Source organism: Galeopterus variegatus, unplaced genomic scaffold (assembly GCF_000696425.1).
Source record: "Galeopterus variegatus unplaced genomic scaffold, G_variegatus-3.0.2 Scaffold3339, whole genome shotgun sequence".
NCBI lineage: Eukaryota > Metazoa > Chordata > Mammalia > Dermoptera > Cynocephalidae > Galeopterus > Galeopterus variegatus.
In genome coordinates this window covers 146,922-169,244 of record NW_007729450.1, presented here as the reverse complement: position 1 = coordinate 169,244, position 22,323 = coordinate 146,922, and the positions used below count along the sequence as shown (strand labels likewise).

Sequence of the window (22,323 nt, the reverse complement as noted above, 5' to 3'; positions counted from 1 at the left end):
AGAGAAGACGACCTCATCAACTGTGTGATGGGCCCGGGGGGCTCAATGCACTGGTGCCAGTGACAGGGAAGCTGGGGACACCGAGCATCCAGTCCACCAGGGTGGGCACATCTTGCCTCTGACATGCACTCCTGACACTTGGCTGCAGGCGGAAGGCCACACGCTCTCCATCCTGGTTTCCCGCCAGCTCCTTGACTGAGGTGTGGATGCAGGTCAGCATACCTGAGTCTCTTATCTACCCACACCCTCGCTTGAGGCTCTTCCAGGGTAAACAAGCTGGAAGGAGGCAGAGAGCTCTCAGGGGTCACCCACACTAACCATAGGGTCCCACCCGACTCCTGCTTCAGACTTAGGTCTGCAGCTGGATTCTGGAGGCTCTCCAGGCCTCTCCAGGATGGATTCTGGAGATTTCTGACACTCAGCCTACCATGCACCCACGGGCTGCGGCTCTGCTTAGAATGAGACCTCATCTGTTGTCAGGACACAGTGACCTGAACATGGAGTGGCAATTGTTGAACTGTTACAGCCACAAAGACAAAGCCGGGGGCTCCTGTGAATGTTCCTGGAGGGGAAGTTTTGTCAGAGACTCAGGCCGAGCAACCACCTCCTGAACATCTTAATACAGACACACCCTGAAACAACCACATTTTGCTTTATTAGGCGTTCCACGGTAAATATAACACAGAGTTCTTAAGGAATAATAAACACGAGACTTGTTTTTTACCATAATTATTTTGCCGTTAAGACAGTGGTTACAAAAAAAAAAAAAAAAAGCACTCTTCTGGCTACACACATTATCGGCTTTAGCACTGAAAGTTCCTCCACTCATGGGTCACAATCACAATTTAAGGGTTAAAAACCAGCTATGATTAAATCCTACACATTTTAGAGCATCAAGTCACTGCAGTTATTCAGTTCTGAGACACTGTCGATTTATTTTAGCATTTACATATGACATTCATTTAACAGACATATAGAGCAAGCCAACAGGTAGACATGCTTACACAGCCTGCAGAAATCGTCGGGTTTAAACTGCATTTTAAGAAAACAACCAAAACGACCAAAATGACCATGACCTGGTACAGGAAAAACAGGAAGACCCAAGTGAACACTGAAGAGCTGCGTTTCTGAGAATTGAAACAAAAAAAATTTTTTTTTCCAACTTGTTCAAATTTCCTCTAAGAGCAGGTGAGAAAAAAAAAAGCAAATATATTAAGTCAACCAATTATTTTTTAAAAGTGCAATTTACCTTTAACATAACAAATACACAAAAACAACATAAAACTATAACCACCAAGGCAAAATGTGTGCAGAGACGAGGGAAGGGTGCAATGACCTGCTTGTTGATGCTGTCTGTGCTTTACAAAAGCAGACCTGGTTTTATAAAAGCTGCACACCTAACATTGCTGAAGAGAACCTGTAAACACATCTGGAAAGAAACGTAACACAAGTCGGCAGTGACAAGCACAACAGAGCCAGCTAGCGAGGAAAGTTCTCTGAGACAAGGAGAAGGAGGGAGACACCAGGTCGCCTGTGGTCTCTAAGGGGGCCACACGTTGACTGTGTAAGGCTTTCTGCTCACAACAGTTCCAAAGTGATGTATCCCTCACACAACAGATTCTTCCTCTTGCAAGTAAAATGGACTTTAAGTCAAATATCCAAAACATTTTCTGAGTTTCTAAGGCCTCCCTATATTGCATTGTCTTTTGAAATAACTGGACATGGAAAAAAAATGAGATTTTTCCCCAACGTGAGAAGCCCCAGTGCATTCTGGAAATATCATCCCAAAAGATACTTAACTGGCCTTGCCTAAACACAGGCCACACTCCCACGAGCTTAGCACTCCTGAGCTGGGGCTTGGCTCAACGTCGGTTGGCATGGTTGGGTCACTGGGGCTCTGTGCACAGCTCTGACCAGTTAGCATTGCACAGAGTTAAAACTCTCACGTTCTGCAGCCTCAGACTTTTGCAATATCTCAGCACTGTTTGTGGTTAATTCTGGGCCCACGTGTGAGAGTGTGGGGGAGACAACTTAGCCCGTCCCTGCACCTGGCAAGTCTCTCAAACTCACTTGCAGCTCCCCATGATGGCGGGCAGGTCGCACCAGCCACTCATGGGCTAGGCTAACGTATGACGTGGTAGTGATGGCAAAGCTCAAATCCTGCAGGCAAACTCTGTGACCATAGTTAGGAGGGTGGACCTGGTGATTTGAGAACACCACAGGGGAGGGAGAAAAGAATACTGTCTCAGAGACAAGGGCTGGAGGAAACACAAAGAAAGAGACAGGCATTTGAAAATATTTATGAACGAAAAAGCTAGAGAGAGAGAGAGAGAACACATGTGCCGAGAAATGGTGAAGAGAGCAGAGAATCCTCAAAAAGATTTAATCTGCAGCAAGGTCTAGGCCAAAAAAGAAAACCTGCCCCTTATCCACAGTTGACCCAGAAGACTACGGAATGGCGATGTGGATTTTGGAGCCTCTCAGGACGGATGTGATGAGTTTGCCAACCACCCTGAGTCAGCTCTTAGTTATGTAATTGCATCATTAGGATGTCCAGTTCAAGCCCCTTGTATGAATATTCAGTGACACTTTCCAATTTAGTATTAAAAAAAAAAAAACCCTCTCCCCCCACCCCCGACCCTACCCCTCCCAGCCCCCACAAAGAAAATGTGCTTAAAATTTTTAAAAAAGAAAAAGGCAGCTCTGGGCAATTCACTGTATCTTCCCCGAAGAAAAGGAAGGTGCTAATGGGTACAAGCGAGGTTCGAGATGGCGACCAGCCTCGCCGTGATGTGCTGTCTCGCATGTCTGAGTGTTGGGTGCAGCTCCGTGTGTGGGTTGGTGGCTGGGCTCGGGTGTGAGAGTCGTGGATGTGTGGGGAGTGGGTGAGCAAAGAGAAAGTCCAGATGAGAGGCGGAGAGCGGGGCCCACGAGGGAGCCCCGGGAACTGGCTGCCCCACAGTAACTATCACAGGCTCTTAAAAAAAAAAAAAGGAAGGAAGGAAGGAAAGAAGTCTCAGAAGTCCTCGGGTATCCCATCCCCATCCCCAAATGGACGGCGCTGTGCAGACGCTCTAGCCCAGGCTGGTGATGTTGGCACGGCCACCAGGGGGCGCCACAATGCGCTGGGTGGTGCGGCGGGGGATGTTGTCGTCGATCTGAGCACCTGGAGGGGAGAAGAGACAGGGGTGAGGGTCCGGACAGACTTCCACCGCTCTCAGTGCTCTTGCTTTACAGCTTGGGAGAAAACAGTGCCAGGACCTTTGCCCTTCTCTAAAAACCTCCCTGAAAGTTCAAACTACAAAAAAAGAGATGAACCTAAGAGAGCCAAGAATCGCACACTATGTAAAGCAGCCTTGCAGAAGCCAGCGAAAGCTACCGCTGGAAAAGGTAGAACCACATACAAAATAACAGTGTGTCTCAGACTCCACTCTGTCCCCTCCTGAGAGTCAACCCGGGTGCGGCTTTTCTGAAGATACAGCCTCTCTCTGGCCTCCCTTTCCCTAACCCTGTGCCTAGTAGAGTCAAAAGCAGGAGGGATGATGAGATTAGATAGTAGACATTATTATGCCCACTTTACTTTGTGACAGAACTAAGCTTCGTTATTTTAAAATGTTTTGAAAATTGGTAACCCAATATATGGTGCATGTGGTTAACTTTCTGAAAACCAGTAGATCTGACAAGGAAAAATAAATCTGATTAACCATTTCTCTAACATGCCACAGGAATCTGGCTCAGGGAGCTGGAAAAATGGAAGATTCCAAAGGAAATGGAAGTTTCCAGTAAGGCAACTCTCAAACCTGGACCTTTCCTCTCACCAAGGGGACATCACGTGTTTTATCCAAGCAAATGGCCTGGATAAAAATAACCATTTTATTAGATGGCTCAGTTCTAAGCACTTCACATGAATATAAACTCATTTAATCCTCACAACAACCCCCTGAGGGAGCTACTGCTATTATCCCCATTCTACAGATGAGGAGACTGAGGCACAGCTAGATGTGAGCTACGAAGTTAGAGGGTTGAAACTCCAGACACCACAAACTGAACTACTACAAATATCATAGGGGAGAAAGAAAGACCTGAAACACCACAATGTCCTTTTGTAAAATGGACATCATAAATTGAACAAATGTCCTCTCAAGATATTAGGTATTACGCACAGGATGGGCATCACACACGTGATATAAACTGACATCAAGATTCTGAAACCCAACTGGCCACTTCCTATGAGAATGCACCCCCCAGTGATGTTAGCATTTCCCGCTTTTGAAGAATGAGACTATCATTCCCGTACATTTCTGCCCCCTTCCCAACTGCAGACTCTCTAGCCAGTCAGCTGGCCCTGCAGAACTGCGCCCTAGCCAAGCCATCGTGGCCACTTCCTATGAGAATGCACCCCCCAGTGATGTTAGCATTTCCCGCTTTTGAAGAATGGGACTATCATTCCCATACATTTCTGCCCCCTTCCCAACTGCAGACTCTCTAGCCAGTCAGCTGGCCCTGCAGAACTGCGCCCTAGCCAAGCCATCACCGTACCAGACAAGCTGAATCCAGATTGGTGCAGGTTCCGGACAGGGGGGGCCTGCTGCTTGGCAGGAGATGTCTTAGCTGAGGAGGCTGGAGTGACCGTCTTGGGCGTCACAGACACCTCGCACACGGGTCCATCATACAGGCCGCGAGGGACCCCTCTCAGCTCTGCCAGCTGCAAAACACAAGAGCCCTTTGACTCAGGCCACATTCACAGAGGACACCTCCCTAGCTACCCTCCTGATGGGGAGGAAAAGAGGCCAGGATGGGCCTGGGGGATTTGGGGATGGAGGGCTGCCCTTGTGACAGGTCTAATGGGGACAGCTGTTGGGGTGGGGCCAGGTCCCACAACCCTAGGCCACGGCATCCCAAAAGCTTAGGGTTACCCTAACCAGCAACTACTTACTCTACAAATACTAGCATTTCTTACCATTTCCCCCCAAGACACTTCACCTTTAAACCCTAAACATGCCATGAGTAGGATCTGGTGTTACGCTCAAGATCTAGCCCCAAATTTTCTTCCCAATCCCACTCTCTCCGTTCAATTCCCTTATAACTCCATCCCTTCCCTGCCTCAGTCCCCAAGCACCAGTGCTGCAGACTGTTCACCAAACATTTCCCTGCTCATGACAATCTCTCTACCTAGTTCCCTTACCTCCCTTACCTCCCTTCTTTGACTTGACAAACTCCTACTTAACCTTCAAAACCCAACTCAGAATGCCCTCTCCCCATGATACTTTCCTCCACGACTCTATAGCAGTGACTTCCTCCTCCAGAACCTCTCTCCACACTTCTCATCATATCACACACCACACTTTGCTAGTGTCACTTTGCATAGTGTCACTTTGCTCTGGCTGGCTGTGGACACACCTGAGTCCTCCACCAGTATTTAAGTTCCAGGAATAAAAAGACCAGATTCCCCTTATCCCTGAAATCCCTCATACTCATCTTGATATTCTGATTCAAAGTGCTCCATAGATGTTCATGGCATTGAACTTAATCCACAATTTTTTTTAAAAAATACATCAGAAAAAAACTACTCACCCTGCTCCTGGCCTTGATACGCTTGTAAACAAAATCAGGGAAGGGCTTCCGGGGAATGTAGCGCCCAGAGCCTTCGGTGACATGAAGAGTGCCGTCCTCCAGGACAATCTTGCCCTGGCTGATGACCACCAGTGGAGAGCCACGGCATTCCATGCCTTCAAAGATGTTGTACTCCAAAGCCTGCAGGAATAGAGCCCAGTAACTTCAGAACAGGCCCTGCCACCTTGGTTGGACCTAAGCAGTCTGAGAGCTCCCATTACCCCAACACCACATGCCCAAAAGAGAGGCCCAGAGAGGAGTCCTGTCCCAACTGACCATCCCAGCAGACACTCCTTCTCTGCATTAATTCCCCTGTCTAGAATATAGAATAATCTTTCCTACCTCTTCAAACCTAAAAGAAAAATAATTGAATAGAATAATATTAAAAGCATGTGTTTGTAAATGCTACACAAATGTAAAGAAAATGATGCCTCCTACCAACAGTGACTTTGTCCCCCCAAACCCAAGGTCCCATCAGGTGGGAACACAAAGGCCTTCTCTGACCAATTTCTAAATTTAACCTTGAAACAGGCCATCCACAAGTAGGCTTTCTCTCTGGTTTGCCTGGCTTTTCCAGTCTGTTAGTGGTGTGGTTGAACTGAAATCCCTAAATGAAAGGATTGTGGTAACATGAGACATGCCTTCAATAAAATGGTTGAGCTTTAGTTAATTTCCAAAACAATGCAGCTGTCCTTTTGGTTTCAGGTTTTGGGGAGTGAAACAGAGACATACCCGTGTGCCCTCTTGGAAAGCAGGTGGGATCTCTATATATATGTGAGTGTATGTCTGGGAATGAGGCAGCAGAAAATGGGGTGTTGCACTCTGACATTATAAACTTGCATCAGAACTGCATCCTATAGCTTTGGCTCCCCGAGTGCTACTTCCCAGATCTCGAATGCCTCCCATGTCTCCCTGCCTGCCCTGTTCACAGGCACAAAGGGCATGGCTGAGCCAGGCCTGGGGGATTAATAGGCAGCTCCAACTGTAAAAAGCAGCTAGGGGCCTGGGAAATTCAGAGCAGGTTTTAGCCCTCGAGAAGGTGGCTCTGAAGACAGCTGAGCTAGTACCCTGCAGTTCAGGACAACGATTCTACAGACAGATCCGTGCAATTGCTGTCAGCCTAGACTGAAGCTGACTTCTTCCAGGTGGGGTCTGGGTTTGCTTTTGTCACTGGCTTATAGGACTAACATGCTGAGGGAATTTCACATTCGATTCTCAGCTTGAGTTTGCTCTGAACCGTACAGGCAGCATGAATTCAGACCTCCAACCTGTGCAAGCACCAGCTCTCAGTCCACATTCTCAGGAGAGACAGTTTTCCCTCCGATCACCCAAGGCCAAAAGTCAGGATAGGCAAGATTTCCTGCCACCTTTCCTGCAGAGCACATTTGCTTCTCACTTATCCCATACTAAGCACATGCTGGCTCTGGAGGCCCAGCATGTTTGTATAGGAGTCTCCTATTAGACTCCTCATCTTTGGTGTGTTTTCTTTCATCATGGTACATAAACCATGTCAGATATGGCAAAATCCAGAAGCTGTGTGCCCCTGAGCAGTTCACTCCAATCCTGTCTCAGAGCCTCAGTTTCTTCATTGGCCATGTTCCACGGCCTATGTGATGACAATACAAAAAGTATCATCTGTGTGTAGATCACCATGAGAGAATCCTGTCATCTCTGAAATGACCTTTGAAAGGAGTGGAGTCATCCTTTAAAAGGCATGGACCAAGCCACATCTCTTCCACATGGTTCCACAGCTAACTGTGAGTGCCTGGACAATCTCCTCTTGTACACTACTGGACAGAGTAATGGACACGGCCTTGGCCACGGAGCCATCTACCCTGGGTCTACATGCCAGGTCTGCCATTCACCAGCTGTGTGACCTTGGACAAGCCCCATACACTCCTCTAAGCCTCAGCTGCTGCTTCTATAAGAGGATACATAAGGCCCACCTTGCAGGACTGATGCCAAGATCAAATGAACTAAAATGAACAAAAGTACCTGGCATGCTTCTTGGCACACTGCAGGCATTTAGAAAATGTTCACTCATTCACTGTCTGGCTTCTTACTGCACGTTGCCAACAAGATTGCAAGCTCTTCAGCATCCAAGGCATCAGACAATGTATATACTGAGTCCAGTTGCCCATACATGAACACCTAGAAGAGCGTGGGGGCTACCTCCCACTTTTAAAAGATGGAGGAACCAGCCCCATGACGCTAAGTGATTTAAAATTGACAAGTCTGAGGGTCAGATCACGGCTCAGGGCACTCAGAGCCTGCCCTCTGCCAAACCATGAGGCAGGGAGGCCTCATCACTTGCCAGGTATAGACATTTTTAACCTACATCCACATGGGCTCCCTAAAATGACTCATCTGGCTGAATGCCTGGAAAATCCAAGGGCGGGCTTAGCAACAGGGCTCTCAATAATAGCTAGATGTTAAAAGGTAAAGCTAATTAGCCCTGTGGTAGGAAACCCTATATGACACCGGGAAAGCCTATTTGTGTTTTCCCAGATGATTAGGGCTGCACAGGCATGCTTCGTACTGGCTCTTTAAAACAGGTAAGGATGGAGAAGAGGTGCTGTGAAAATCAACATTTCTTCCACGGGTCGCCTGGAGGCCGAGGCAGGGCAGTGCTATTGCTCTGGAAAGTTTTGGGTGGAAATATCTGGGGGGCAGAATCTGTCTTCCCAAATCTCCACTTGTTCTCTTTTGCTCTCCTTCCAGCTCAAGATCTCTAAATGCAGCTCGCCGGGCAGGTCATCCGCATCACAAGTAATGAGCCCCGTCTGCATGTTACCTCTGGAGGAGGGGACCCGCACGGGATCCCAAATCTCCACTTGTTCTCTTTTGCTCTCCTTCCAGCTCAAGATCTCTAAATGCAGCTCCCCAGGCAGGTCATCCGCATCACAAGTAATGAGCCCCGTCTGCATGTTACCTCTGGAGGAGGGGACCCGCACGGGAGGGGAAGCATCCCCACCTAACCCTGACCAAGAGGCTGTACATGAAGTCTGGCAGGGAAGAGCCTGAACAACTTTGGATTCTAATTCTGGCTCGACCACAAAATCACTATGTAACATTAGACTGGTCACTTAAGCTCTCTAAGTCTCTGTTTATTTATCTTCCCAACTGGGACAGCAGTACCAGTCTCTTTACAGAGAAGGTCAAATGAAAGAGTAAATGGGAACGCGAAGTTAAATGCATATGAATAGGTAGGTTCAGTGGGCAGTGCCCCAGAACGCTCGCCCATCCAGAAGCCATTAGAGACCCCCAAGAGGTTGTGGTCTAACTTTTGAGTGGGTGCAGCCATAGGCTACATGGTCAGGCTAAGCCTGCCAGGGGATGGAGGAAAAAGTCAGCTATAAATATGGAGCAGAGCAGCCTTCCCAGACGCACTTCATCAAGAACATCCTCTTCTTTCATCAAGATTCAAATGGGTTTCTAACATAAAATCCTTCTGCCCTATGCCCACTTCTTTTCCAAAGCTCCACCTTGTCCAGTTCTTTCAATGTCATATATATACAATTTTGTCTGGGAGGAGTCGGTATCTCTGCTTAATGCCCACTGACCCCACAGAATCACAGGACACTCAGAGATCTCATCTGAACCCCTCATTCTCAGCTGAGGAGCATAAGCCACAAGGTCACTTGCCCAGGGTTCCATTTGCAAGACAAGGAACCCCACACTCTGCAACCCAGACCAAAAGGTCAGAGATACCCCAAACCTGCAGATCCTAAAACTATGATTGAATGGCTGAGCAGGGGGTTACTGCTATTTGGAGAGAGGTCAAAGTTGATCAATTCCTTTAGGACAAGAAGAGCAGCTGTCATTCAGGTTTCTGTAGGGTTAACACTGGCACGAGAAAACTGTGGCTTAAGAGAATATAGTGCCCAGTGGGCATCGCACGAGAGGACATGTGACTGTTTTATTTAGGTCCCTTACACCAAACACCTCCATGAGAGGTGCTGTGCCAAACTACAAAAATGGAATAGTGCCTGACTTCTAGAAGCTTTTAATATCCTGGCATGGGTCTGGAGGGTCTGAAGGTCTACAGATAGAGGCCATGGTACTCTAAACCAATGACAATAGCATCAGTCTTACCGACCTCTCTCAAGAAAATGAAACAGCTATTTTCTTTTTCAGCAAATTACAAGTTAAAACATATCCTGGAGAAAAGCTCATTCCTATCATGGCGAGTTCATTTTAGAAATCCCAGGACTACCCCCTCCTGTCTCCTTCTGTGACCGTCCTTTGTTTAGATGGGGTCTGCATGGTTAACAGGCCTTACACTGTTGTGTGTCTTGGCAGAGATGGTTTTAACGCTGTCAGGGTCCCAGATGACCAGGTCAGCGTCGGAGCCCACAGCAATGCGGCCCTTCCGAGGGTAGAGGTTGAAGACTTTGGCTGCATTGGTGCTGGTCACAGCCACAAACTGGTTCTCGTCCATCTTCCCAGTGACCTGAGGATCAGCGCACACACATGCACACATGCAGACACCACACACACACAAACGCACAGCAAAAGCAGGTTAAAAATTTGAAGGTTGAAGCATTACTTAGCAATAAAAAGGAACTAACGTTGATACACATAATTTATATGGATGTCAAGGGCATTGAGCCAAGTGGGAAAAAAAACCCTCCAAGGCCACATACTGTATGATTCCATTTCCATAATATTCCCAAATAACAAAACTGTAGAGGTGGAGAATAGACAGGGGGCTCCATGGATTTCCAGGGGTTAGGGACGGTGGCAGGGTGGGGAGGTAGGGAGCCCATAAAGGGGCAGCCCAGTGGAGGTCTTTGGGGTGCTGATTACGTGAAGCCACAGGGGACAAAATGTCTTGGAGCCAGACACACACGCTACAGGACCTGCCAGGGTCCTGGTTTTGATAACCTACTACAATTATGTAGGACGCAACCACAGGGGAAACTGGGCAAAGGGCACCCAGGACCCCTCTGTGACTATTTGTGCAACCTCCTATGAATCTACGAAGGGTCTGCAAAAAACTCACAGAAAGATTTGTATTATCTTTTAATTCCATTTTTCCACGAACGTTTTGAAGTTATTTCAGAGTGAAACCTTCTTTTAAAAAGTTGTAGGGGCTTCGATGCCTCTTCAGGAAACATCACTGGCCTGAGTGGTGTCCTTTTCAACAAAACAAAGGTGCAGGTCTAGGCTCCTAGTCTAGTTAACCCAGAAGTCTCAGCCCCGCATCCAGGATGCTGCAGGTGACAAAATCATTTCCTCAAGTCCTTCCCTTCCCAAACCTGCTCTAAACCCAGCAGAAAAATGGGCAAAGGGTATGAGCAGGAATTAAGAGGATAAAAAATACAAATGGCCAATGAGCATATGAAAAATACTCACTCTAATCAGTAATTGAAAAAAATGTAAAACAATGACACACAAAATTCACCTATTCAAGACTTTGATTTTTTGCTAGTAACACCCATTTGGAGCTGGTAGAAGAAACTGAAGAATGTCACACATTGCTGGTGGTATACAAAGTACTGCAATCTTTTTGGAAGGAACTTTGACAATATGTGTATCAAAAGAGTTAAAAAATATATACACCCTTTGGACCAGCAATGCCACTTGTAGAAATTTCTACAAAACATAATTAAGGATGTGTCTACGAGCATGTTCATCCCAGTAAAAAACAATCAGAAGCAACACAAAAGTGTTCAACCAAAGAATTACACATAAATCACAGTTTAGCATCAAGACGGAACAGTCTGCTATTAAAAAACAACTTTTCAAGTATAGAATGTGAAGACTTTTTCATGATGTATTTATTAAGTTTTTTTAAAAAGGCTACAAAATAGTATGTGTAATGCCAATGACATTTACAGACTCATTCACACAGACTATATACACACGTGCACTCATATACCAGCAAGAAATGGTAAGACACTCACCAAAATGTTCATTGTAATTATATCTGAAACACAGTGATTTTTATTTACTTCCTCATTCTTTTTGGACTAAAGATACATTATTTACATAACCTAAAAATTTCATTAAGAAACAGAAAACCTGTTCTGCTATTATACTTTAAAACATTAAAATGAAAAAGCCCAAAGATCACCTAAAGGTCGGTGTATCTTTAAAGCAGGCCTCACCAGAGCCTGTAGTGGGAAGAAATGCTAAACCCAGAGAGCACTAAAAGACACATTTAAGGAAACTGAATCCAATTCCAAGAGTAGAAGAGATGACCTGAAAAGTCACCAGATTGCTACGGAAGCTTTTTCCTGACTGATTCGGAGCGTTAGACTTAAAGCCTATCTATGAGTATGTTTTCAGTCTCCACTGTTCTGCAGATGATAATGATAAGAAATATATAAGTAACATTTAGAAGGAAGGGACCTATAAGGTGTGGTCTTGGATTTCCAGACCTAAGAGATATTGTCACACAAGGATGTTCTCAACTTTCATTTCAAGGCCTCCATGAGATGAGGAGGCAGGGGGGCCCCCAGGACAGAGGCCACTGCTCCTTACCACAGCCTTATCCCAGATGACAGACATCCGCTCCTCAGTGCCATTGGTGCCCTCTGGAATCAGGGTGAAGTTGTCCTTTCCTACCGCCTTCTGGGCCGTGTTGAAGGTGCAATGGGCACTGCCGGTGACCTGCAGGTCTCCACTGGAAAGAAAACCCACAACATGACGCTGAAGCTTCGTTAGCACACTGCATACCTCATCTGCTTGGTAAGGCATTTATGGGGGACCCTGCGCCCAGCACAGTGGAATCCTTTAGATTCCTCATCCATCCCCTCGGGTTGACTTTGAAGATGGCCCAGTGAACTCGCTCCCACGATGGTGTGGGACAGGTACCTCCCTGCTCTGGACTCTCCTATGGGCTCAGTCTGGAGACCTGAGAATGGGAAGTGAACAGTCTCCAGGACTCACCAGGACAGCAGTGAGTTGAGGAAGTCTGGAGTCGTTGGATCGGGGCTCAGGGGTGGGGAGGTGACGAAGGCAGCCGCCTTGGCCCAGTTCTTGCTCCAGTAGTGGGAGCCATCGGTGCCCAGGCTGGCGGTGATGGGCTCGCCGTACACCACGGTTCCTGACAAACAGAACACCCAGGGCTCAGGCCCGTGCAACGAGCAAGGAAGGAAGCCACCCTTGTCAGGAGTCACCACCTGTATGCCAAGTGCTGGCACCATCCCTTCAAAGGAGAAGTCAGCCTCATGTCACAGACGAGGAACGGACGCCTGGGGAGATCAAGAACCTCAGCCAGCCAAAGTCACCATCCAACACGTGCTCCCTGAGATTGCACCCTCGGTGCTCGCTCTTTGAACCCAACATGCTAGGTGGTCCCAAACACCCTGGAATCTTCTGCCCCCTACACTGCGGATTCCCAGCTCTGTTAACAATCTCCAGCTCAGGGGGCTTCCAGTCCCACGTGAGATCTAGACTCTTCTTTTTGGATGATCTGTGGCACCTCGAACTTAACTGTTAGCAAACCCTCCCAGCTGACAATTCCCAGCCCCCCTTACCGTGTCTAGTTCTAGCTAAAGACCTGTGAGTAGAAATCACCTGTGACATCACTGGACTGACATCTTTGAGCACAAAAACACAGCCCTCCAGATCTGCCCAAGGGACAGCCTGGATCCCTGAGTCACCACCAGAAAGGAACTGCCCTTGACAGCCACCGCATTCACAGCCAGCATTGTAGAAAGATGCAAAGTTTGCACAGTTATGCTGCTGAGATTTCGGGCTGTCTGGAAAGTGAGCCCAACTTACTTAGTACAATGTCTGAGAAAGAATGTCAGCTCCCCGATACACAAATCACGTCCTCTATCTATTCAGATGTAAACCAGAAAGTTGGGAATCGTTTATACCCACTGAAGTCCAATGCTTAGTGCCTTAAATACATTCCTCCTTAAATCAAGCCTTCTTCATGTGTCCCAGCTCATTCAACAGAGCCTCCCCACGGAACTTCAGACTTAAGTTTCTTTCCCGACCCTCCCCACCTCTCCATTCATTCTCCATGACACTTCCAGAGTCTCCTTCCTAAAACATAGTCTTTCTGTGCCAGTCTCTCGCATAAAATCCTCCACAGGAGCCCTTCTGTCTTCAAGGGTAAAACAAACGAACAGACAAAGCCTCCTTACTAAAGCATCTAACGCCCTTCATTCTCCGAAGCAGATCTCCTCTTTCACTCTGTCCAAAACTCAGCTCAGGTATCACATCATCCATCTGAGAGGCCCGTCCTCCACTCCAGGAGTCACCCAGTTCTGCATGTTTTGACTCTCTACTTGATGGAGACACCTTGGAGATCATTTATCTGGACACTCAATAAATGTGTTAAATTGACTAAATGGCCTAATATTTTATTGATCAAAGGCATCAGAGCTGGAATGTGATCTCAGGTCAGCCGAATTCACCTACCCTCCTCTACCCCACCCCAGGGATAACCCACCCCACCAGGACCTACAGCTTTCCCTCTTCTCCACACACAGCACCCTCAAGGTCAAGGCCAAACCTCTCTCAGCCAGGAATGTGCTTCCCTTCCTCTCCACAGGCTTTTCAGGGCCTTATCACTTGATAATGCACCAGGACACCCTCTGTGCCGGCCTCTTGGAGAGCTGCCTGGTAGAGCCGCCCCTCCTGCCTCAGGAATTTCACAAAGGAGTCGCTGTTCAGCCAGGGCAGCGGGCAGCTCATGCCAAGCAATCTGTAACAAGCCCTGTGCAGGAGGGAGGGCTCCAGGGCCCAAGGGAAGCCTTGCCCACAGGGAAGCCCCTCGGGAAGAAAAGGGCCAATGCTCAGAATGCCTGAGAGTTTCCCTTGGTCTCTGACCCCCTCAAAGGCTCCTGGGCAGAAGTTGGGGTGAGGAGCCAGCTAGATGGCTGCTCAAACCTCTCTGGCTCATCCCAAAGTGGTAAATATAGCATGATAACAAGGATTTCCTTTATGAAATGCCCACAGCTGGGCAGGACCCAGCGGCGGCCCTGGATCTTAGGGAGCCCCGTCCCCCAGCTCTGGCTTTGAGCTGGTTAAGTGTGCACGCAAACCTGGGTAAGTGTGCACACAGACCTGGGTAAGCAAGTGTGCATGCGTATCTGGGTAAGTGTGCCTCTCCTGACACAGCCAGGTCTGCAGGTCCTGCTGGCTGTGGTCCATCTGAGCAGAAAGGCCAGGTCTGTACCAATCCAAGGAAAACAAAGGATCTGCACCCTACTGGTTTCCTGGTGTCATCCACATGAAGTTCATGAGAGCAAAAATGCTTGGAGAAAAGCGGGGCTGGACAGTCTCTGAAAATCCTCGGACACTCACATGTATCTCCCGGGGTGTCCTGGAACCTGCGCCTGCACACCCTCTTGCTGAATCCGCTCTCTGTCCTGCCTGTGGAAACCTGAGCATGGCGGGGGGTGAGGCTGGATCTCAGAATGTGGCCTGAGTAGTACAGATGGGAACGCTGCAGGCTGTGGGCCTCACCTCAAATGGAGAGGGAGCTGCTCTCCAGGGCCCGGATCCCCTCCCTCTGTGCCCAGGAACATGCCCCTCACCATGGAGAATGAACTTGGCCTCCGGCCTTTGAAAACTCAGAACTGGATTGAAGCTTCCAAGGCCACTGCTGACCAGAACCTAGTGAGGACTTCTGGACTGGGGCCAAGCTGAGGTGGGGACACGTAGGGACAGGAGAGGTGGGAACTAGGAGGCAGGGGCATCTGGTGACTCATTTCTGCTTAGCTCTGTTCCAATTCCGAGGTATTCAGAGATCCTCGCTGACTTTAGTTTTATTTATTTTCTTTAGCCCAAAGGCAGGACAGGAGTTAAACCACCATGTATAAGGCCTCAACCTTCTGGGGAGTGTGGATCCTCACGTGGAGGCTTTGTCTCCCACCCCCAATGCCCTGGAGCCTGCCCCAGGGCTCCTCTAGCCATTCTATAAACACGACATGACGGAGCGGGGGATGAGCTTCCAGAGCTCAGTCAGGCCACAGAACCACGTGCCAGAAATAATCATCACTAATAATAATAAACCAGGGAATGGGTTTAATTGGTCTTTCTGCACTTCTCTAAACACAGTGCTGATGCTTTCTTGGCGGCCCTAAGATCTTCAGGATTTTCTTCTGCAGGGAAAGTCTACGCTACAGGATGTGACCCCAAGCCAGCCATTGGCAGGCTCTCTGGTGAGGCCAGGAAGTTCAGGGGACTCAGGGACTGGTGTTTATTTACCACCAGCCTGGGGCCACAGCACATGCATGAGGAATAAATGTGAGTCTGGGGCTTAGAAATGGGTGACAGCTCCTGGCTCTGACAGTCACCACCTATGAACAAGAAGCAAGAGGACGAATCCAAAAGGGAACAATGGGAAATCATGTATATGAAGTTCTAGATGCAGCATAAAAGAAGAGTGAAAAACCAGCTGTGATGGACGGATGCAGCATGCACACCCATGTGCACCTACACATACACACCCTCTGCTTTCAGAGAACCCACGCCAGCCCCCAAAAGCCTACGCTCTCAGACTTTGGTACCCAGAGTGGTTCTAGGGAACAAAATCTTCAGGATGAGTTTTCTGAATAGGTTCTCTAATCTGGTTCAATTTAAAGGCACTAATGACCCTATTTCCAGCAGTACAGAGAGCACTGATCATCTGGGATGCAATAGAGACACACAGCATGTCAACACTGGATACTCCCAATCAAATGCTTCTAAGAGGCAAGGTTCTGGGTGATTTTTGTCAAATCGATGACTATGATGAGATTGGCTGGTTGCTCCTAATTGTGCTGGACAAAGTGGGGAGGAAAAGAATGAGTTCAGGGATCCAAATTCCCAGCCCCAGCACCACATAAGTGACTCAGAAGTTCCTACGTCTGAGCTAAAAGAGACCCTATGTCTCGTAGATGCAGAGCTGAGATGGCTGACAACCAAACCCAGGATCTCATCCTGCGTGTGGCTAAATTACAAAGCAAACTGAGCTCCTGACCTCCACAGGGCCTCTGCTGGTAAAGCGAGGGCACTGGCTGAGAAGGAACTCTGTCTCCAGACAACCTTTTGACTCGAGTGACAACGTCAACTCTTTCCTGGGTCTCCAGCCTGCTGGACCACCCTGCAGACTGCAGACTGCAATCACGTGAGCCAGTTCCTTGAAATAAATCTCTCCATCTCCATCTTTCTCTTTCTATCCCATTAGTTCTGAGTCTCTGGAAAACCCTGACTCATACAGATTTTGGTAAGACTTTATGACATTCACAACCCAACCCACCAGTCACACTATTTTCCAATTCTAGGTCCAAGACTGCTATGTTGTGCACTAGCATAACACTGGAATTCCTCCCCAGGTGAGGGGATCCTCAGAAGACCCATGACCATGTGCTTCTCATGATGCCTAGGCCACACCTATTGACCCGTAGGGCATAAGAAGTCTTGTCTGGAATTTGGGTTCCCAGGGTTTAAGGTCCCTCAGCAGCGGGAAATGCTAACATCACTGGGGGGTGCATTCTCATAGGAAGTGGCCAGTTGGGCTTCAGAATCTTGATGTCAGTTTATATCACGTGTGTGATGCCCATCCTGTGCGTAATACCTAATATCTTGAGAGAACATTTGTTCAATTTATGATGTCTCTGGGTGGGGAGGCACAAGGGGATCACTAAGAGAAGAGGATTTACTACTCCTGCCATTGGTATGATTACAATTTTTTAACAGCTCCCATCTGTAGCAAAATTTCGAGTCTTAGGCAGCCTGAACCCTCTTCAGGCATTGGCCTGAAGTATCACGTGGTAAAAGCTTGCTGGATGCAGGAAGAATCTCGCCATTCCACAGATGAAGAAATGGAGCAGCAGAAAGTTGGCTGTGCCTCACGCTTGCCTCCAGGGCCAGAGGAACCCATGTGAAGCAGAAAAACAGTTCTTAGCAGAAANATGTCAGTTTATATCACGTGTGTGATGCCCATCCTGTGCGTAATACCTAATATCTTGAGAGAACATTTGTTCAATTTATGATGTCTCTGGGTGGGGAGGCACAAGGGGATCACTAAGAGAAGAGGATTTACTACTCCTGCCATTGGTATGATTACAATTTTTTAACAGCTCCCATCTGTAGCAAAATTTCGAGTCTTAGGCAGCCTGAACCCTCTTCAGGCATTGGCCTGAAGTATCACGTGGTAAAAGCTTGCTGGATGCAGGAAGAATCTCGCCATTCCACAGATGAAGAAATGGAGCAGCAGAAAGTTGGCTGTGCCTCACGCTTGCCTCCAGGGCCAGAGGAACCCATGTGAAGCAGAAAAACAGTTCTTAGCAGAAAACTCCTGCCCCAGGCCAGCAGGCATCTTTGAGCTCCTTTTCTGACAAGCTCAGAGTTAAACCAGCCCTTCATTTTTCAATCACGATTAATAGTTGGTAATAGATATTGTCTACGTCCTTGCATGCATTATCTCATATAAACATCATCGCATGATGACATGAGTCACCATCACTATCCCCCCTTGCAGATGGGAAAATGAGACCTAGAGATAAAGCAGACGCCCAGCGTCACGTTGCTGGTGCGCAGGGGACCGGGGGTTTGAGCCGGGGCAAGATATTGATCCCAGAGCATAAACCGTTAATATTCCTTTACAGTCTCTTCCTTTTTGGCCACGATTCTGCTGGGTGTCAGGCTCCAGCTTCTACTGGGTTCGAGGAACTCAGCCCAGCAGATATAGGTCAGAAGCACTACCCATATTAAAAGAGCTCCAAGCATGAAAGTCAGTCAGTCCAGCATTAACACGGATGTTCATAGCCTGACATTAGACACTCGACAATCAAGTCCCAGCTCTGTTATTCGCTAGCACTGAGCTTCAGCTTACTCAGCTGCAAAGTAAACAAAATATCAAAATTCCTGCTTGGGCTGCCTCCCAAAGTTGTTAGGAAGTTCCAGTGAGATGGAAAAGAGCCTCAGAGCCGATGAAATCAGCCAGGGTTTTTCATTTTTGCACCTGAGCACAAGAATGCACTGGAAATTCTTTTCCAGCAGCTCAAGTTTGTGTAAAACTAAGGCTTTCAAGGACTAAAGGCCTGAATGCAAAAGCCACCCTGGGAACCATGGTGTGGGCACAATGGTGTGGGCACAGGTGGACTCACACCTGGAAGGTTCTGGAAGGAAACACATTGAAGTGGTCCCCTCCACAGATGGTTTAGTGTGGAGAGAAATCCCTGTGGGCACTAGAATATGCCCCCTCGGACCCCTCAAGACACACACAGGGTCATAAGGACAACAGAGTGGTGTCGAGCAGCCAATCACAGTGCTGGAGCAGAACTGAACGCTAGAACAACATCACATCTTCACTGAGAAAACTGAGGTCCGGAAAGAAGGGGCTTCAGCTCTGCCAGCGGGGCCGGCCCCAGGATGCCACCTACCCCAGTGGAGTCTGTCTGGTGACAGGCTGGAGCCCACCACCTTCCCAGTGGACAGATAAGCGTCTGAATGTGGAGTCAACTTTGGACAAGGCCTCAATCCGAAATTATGTTACAATGCTTGTCTAACTCGTTGTTTATTATTATCGTATAACCTAAGCTGCACCCTGCTTTCCCCTTTCAGACGCCATGCCAATGGTCCCCACTCTAGTGACAGCAGCAGGGCTGTGCCTGGCGTTTGATGCTGAGTCCCATGCACACTCAGCCGTGTTGCAAAGGTATCGTCACCCACAAAGTCTCCTAGAAAAACAACTCAGTGGATTACATTATATTGGGTTCTTTCTTATTTCAAAATGGCAATTCCTCCAAGCTGCCAGGAGAGGGCAGGTTTCCAAGAAGACTGTCATGCAGCCACCACTTGGGCCAAAGCCTATGGTCAGAGGCCCAGGGGAGTGCCAAAGAACAGGGGCCAGGAAATGCCAGTCTGTCTGGAAGCCATTGCCTCTTGGGACCAGCTGCCTCAGTGGTCCGAGCAATTTGTTCTGGGGCTTGCACCACATCACCCGCCAGTGGGAAAATCCCATAGGCCATCTAGTCCCATGTGGGTCACGTCCCCCAGAGAAGTAGAGACTGAGTCGCAGAGACCACATGGCTCCCTTACTGATGGAGAAAGAGACACGGAGACAAGGAGATAGAAAGAGAACAACAGTGAAAAAAGAGAGAGACTGAGTCAAGAGAGAGAAAATTAGAAATGAAGAAAGGAAGAGAAATGGGGGCACAGAGATGGAGAGACAGAGAAGAAAAGGGGTGCAGGACGTGGTGGAGAGAAAGGAAGGAAGAAGAGGGCCCTTTTATTAATGTCCATTTCTGATCAGGCTAAAATCCCCCATCAACTGCGGCCCTGTGCCCTCAGGCTCTGCACATGGAGCTGACTTCCACGCATAAACCATGCGGTGGGATGAATCCACCTTGCTACAGTCGGCAGCAGGTGACAACAGGGCTCTGCTGCACTTGTAATGTGTGAGGTGCTCCACAGGACGTCCTCCACGGGAAGGACAGCAAGTGCCCTTAGTGCATAAGTTTCCTAAAACCTTCTCAATAGAGAACACACCTCAGCCCAGAACGCATCAATGGAGTTTACCGACAGGAAGTAATCCGAGCACAAAAAACTGGTCATGATAGGGTCTGGCACAAAATCCACCCCCGCATCCCGCAGGGCCCTCTTATTCCCTGGAGGAAATCACTACCAGCCACGGCGGGGAGGTGCATCTTGAAATACAACGTTCCCCAGGATTCTGCAGCAGGTGGAAACTGACATAGCCCATGTAGATGCCTCGTTTATTTAGATCGTGTCAAATTAAATCCAACTTTCCTAGGGGGTGGGGGACAGGAAGAAGGGCCCACCCACCCAGTCTTTGCTGTGCACTCAGCTTTAAACAGACACCAACAAGGCCACCGCAGCGGAACCAAGGGAGGAAACTGGAGCTCCCTGCCTCGCTCGGCTGTAATTAGGTTAATGCTAGAACGTGATCAAAGTGGCCCGCTTGGCATGAGGGTCTGGAAAAGGAGCCCTCCCTACAAACCCGCCAGCTGCCAGACAGCGCTCACCCTTTTTCCGGGCCTGGGCGATGACCTCAGCCGCACTCTTGCTCATGACCTTGGTGACGTACAGGGGGCAGTTAGTCTGGTTGGCGATGGTGATCGAACGATTCACGGCTTCGGCCTCGACCTACAGAAGAGCAGCGCAGTGTGAGAACCCTGCCCACCCCACGAACCCCCATCTTTACCCTCCACCCACCGAGTGAGGCTAAGATGAAAGAGACCGAGTGTCCCCAAGGTTCTACCACGAGGGGTACCGTAGGGGATTGTGGCTTGACCGGTGTCACTCAGTAATGGGTGTTGGAATGATGGGGTAATGCCTTCCTGACCCTCTTCCCAGTATGGTCGGTGTTAGTCCATTTCTGTTGTTTATAATAAGATACCTGGAACTGGGTAATCTTCAAGAAAATGAAATTTATTGCCTACAGTTTCAGAGGCTGGAAAGCCCAAAGTCCAGGGAACACATCTGGTGAGGGTCTTTTTTGGTGGTGTCTCTACAGCAATGCAGGGGTCTCACATGGCAGAAAATGATGGAGCAGAGAGACTCTTATGAACTCTCCTTTTAAAGCCCTCAGAACCACGCCCCTGACCACCATTATTAATGCATTCACTACTGCACGGTCCTACAATCCAATCACCTCTTCAAGGCGCCACACCTTTCAATTATCATAATAGGATTTCCCACCCTCAACAGTTACAGTGAGAATTAAGCTTTTTACTATGTGGACTTTGGGGAACACAATTCAATCAATCCACAGCAATCAGCAAGCCTGGAATCTGTAAGAAATGCAGATTCCCATCCCCTGCCCCGGACCTAGACTAGCAACTCGGGGGCGGGACTCAGCAATGTGGGTTTTAATACCTCCCGGTGATTTTTACACCTGCTAATGTTTGAGAACCACCATGCAGGGACTCCGACTGCTGTTAACTCAGTGTATTAATTCTCCTTCCGTGGTCCTGGGTCATGACGGGCAGTGATATGATTTCTGTGCTGGGCTTCTGTCAGTCGTTCACAAACAAAGCCAACGTCACCCACAAAACAATGCAACCTCACAGGGCTCGGGAATGAAGCAGGAGCATCTGAGGACACCCACGGCCCCCTGTGTGTGGAACACTGATGTGGCCAGCCGGCCCGCTGCAGCCTAGCACAACCTCCAGCACAAGACAGGAGAACTGCCCTCGTGAATGATCTGGTTCAAATCTGATGCCTCCATGAACAGTATTTCAAAGATGCCACATGATAGCTGCTAAATACCTGATGGTAAGATCTTCTGGATCAAGTTATCTCTCACAGAGGAATCAGCCATGTGTGTTTACAATGGGCAACCAGAACAGCAGGTGAAACTGTGGAGCAGTGGATCTGTAAAAGTTACTGGCTGTCTCCCCAGATCCTGGCAAAATGCTGTGGCTTGAGCTCTTTGAGGGGTGTGACTGGGTCTTATTCAATTTTTTGTGTCTTTCATGCCCAACCCCAACAGTTCCCTCTGCTGTGCGTGGTACACAGCAGGTGTTTCAGAATGTTTGCTGAACAAATACATGACGTCATTTACGGTTAATGGTATTTAAGGCTAGGCTGTTCCACAAGGAGCTGGTGGTTCTCACAAGAAATAACTGAGCTCCCGACAGAATGAACTTAGCTACCCTGCCTCTACTAGAGCTCGGCCTACAGCATGAAGTCCTGCAATTGCATTAACTGGTAATCTTGCACAACTAAGACAACTCCCATTTGGCCTTTCAGGCATTAACTATGTGAACAGAAATGTCTAGAAATCCACTA

At 48.3% G+C, this 22,323-nt stretch overlaps 1 protein-coding gene across 1 annotated transcript in view; it reads right to left on the bottom strand.

The window, feature by feature from the left end:
* Positions 1–633: 633 nt before the first annotated feature.
* DPYSL2 (dihydropyrimidinase-like 2) overlaps positions 634–22,323 on the bottom strand; it is a 77,371-nt gene continuing 55,681 nt past the window's right edge. The window contains exons 8-14 of the mRNA XM_008584705.1: positions 20,556–20,676; positions 12,511–12,667; positions 12,103–12,244; positions 9,896–10,066; positions 5,575–5,754; positions 4,540–4,705; positions 634–3,166 (exon numbers count right to left, since the gene is read on the bottom strand). Coding sequence (XP_008582927.1) covers positions 3,075–3,166; positions 4,540–4,705; positions 5,575–5,754; positions 9,896–10,066; positions 12,103–12,244; positions 12,511–12,667; positions 20,556–20,676 — 1,029 coding nt within the window. The 3' untranslated portion in view covers positions 634–3,074. The remainder of the gene's footprint in view (positions 3,167–4,539; positions 4,706–5,574; positions 5,755–9,895; positions 10,067–12,102; positions 12,245–12,510; positions 12,668–20,555; positions 20,677–22,323) is intronic.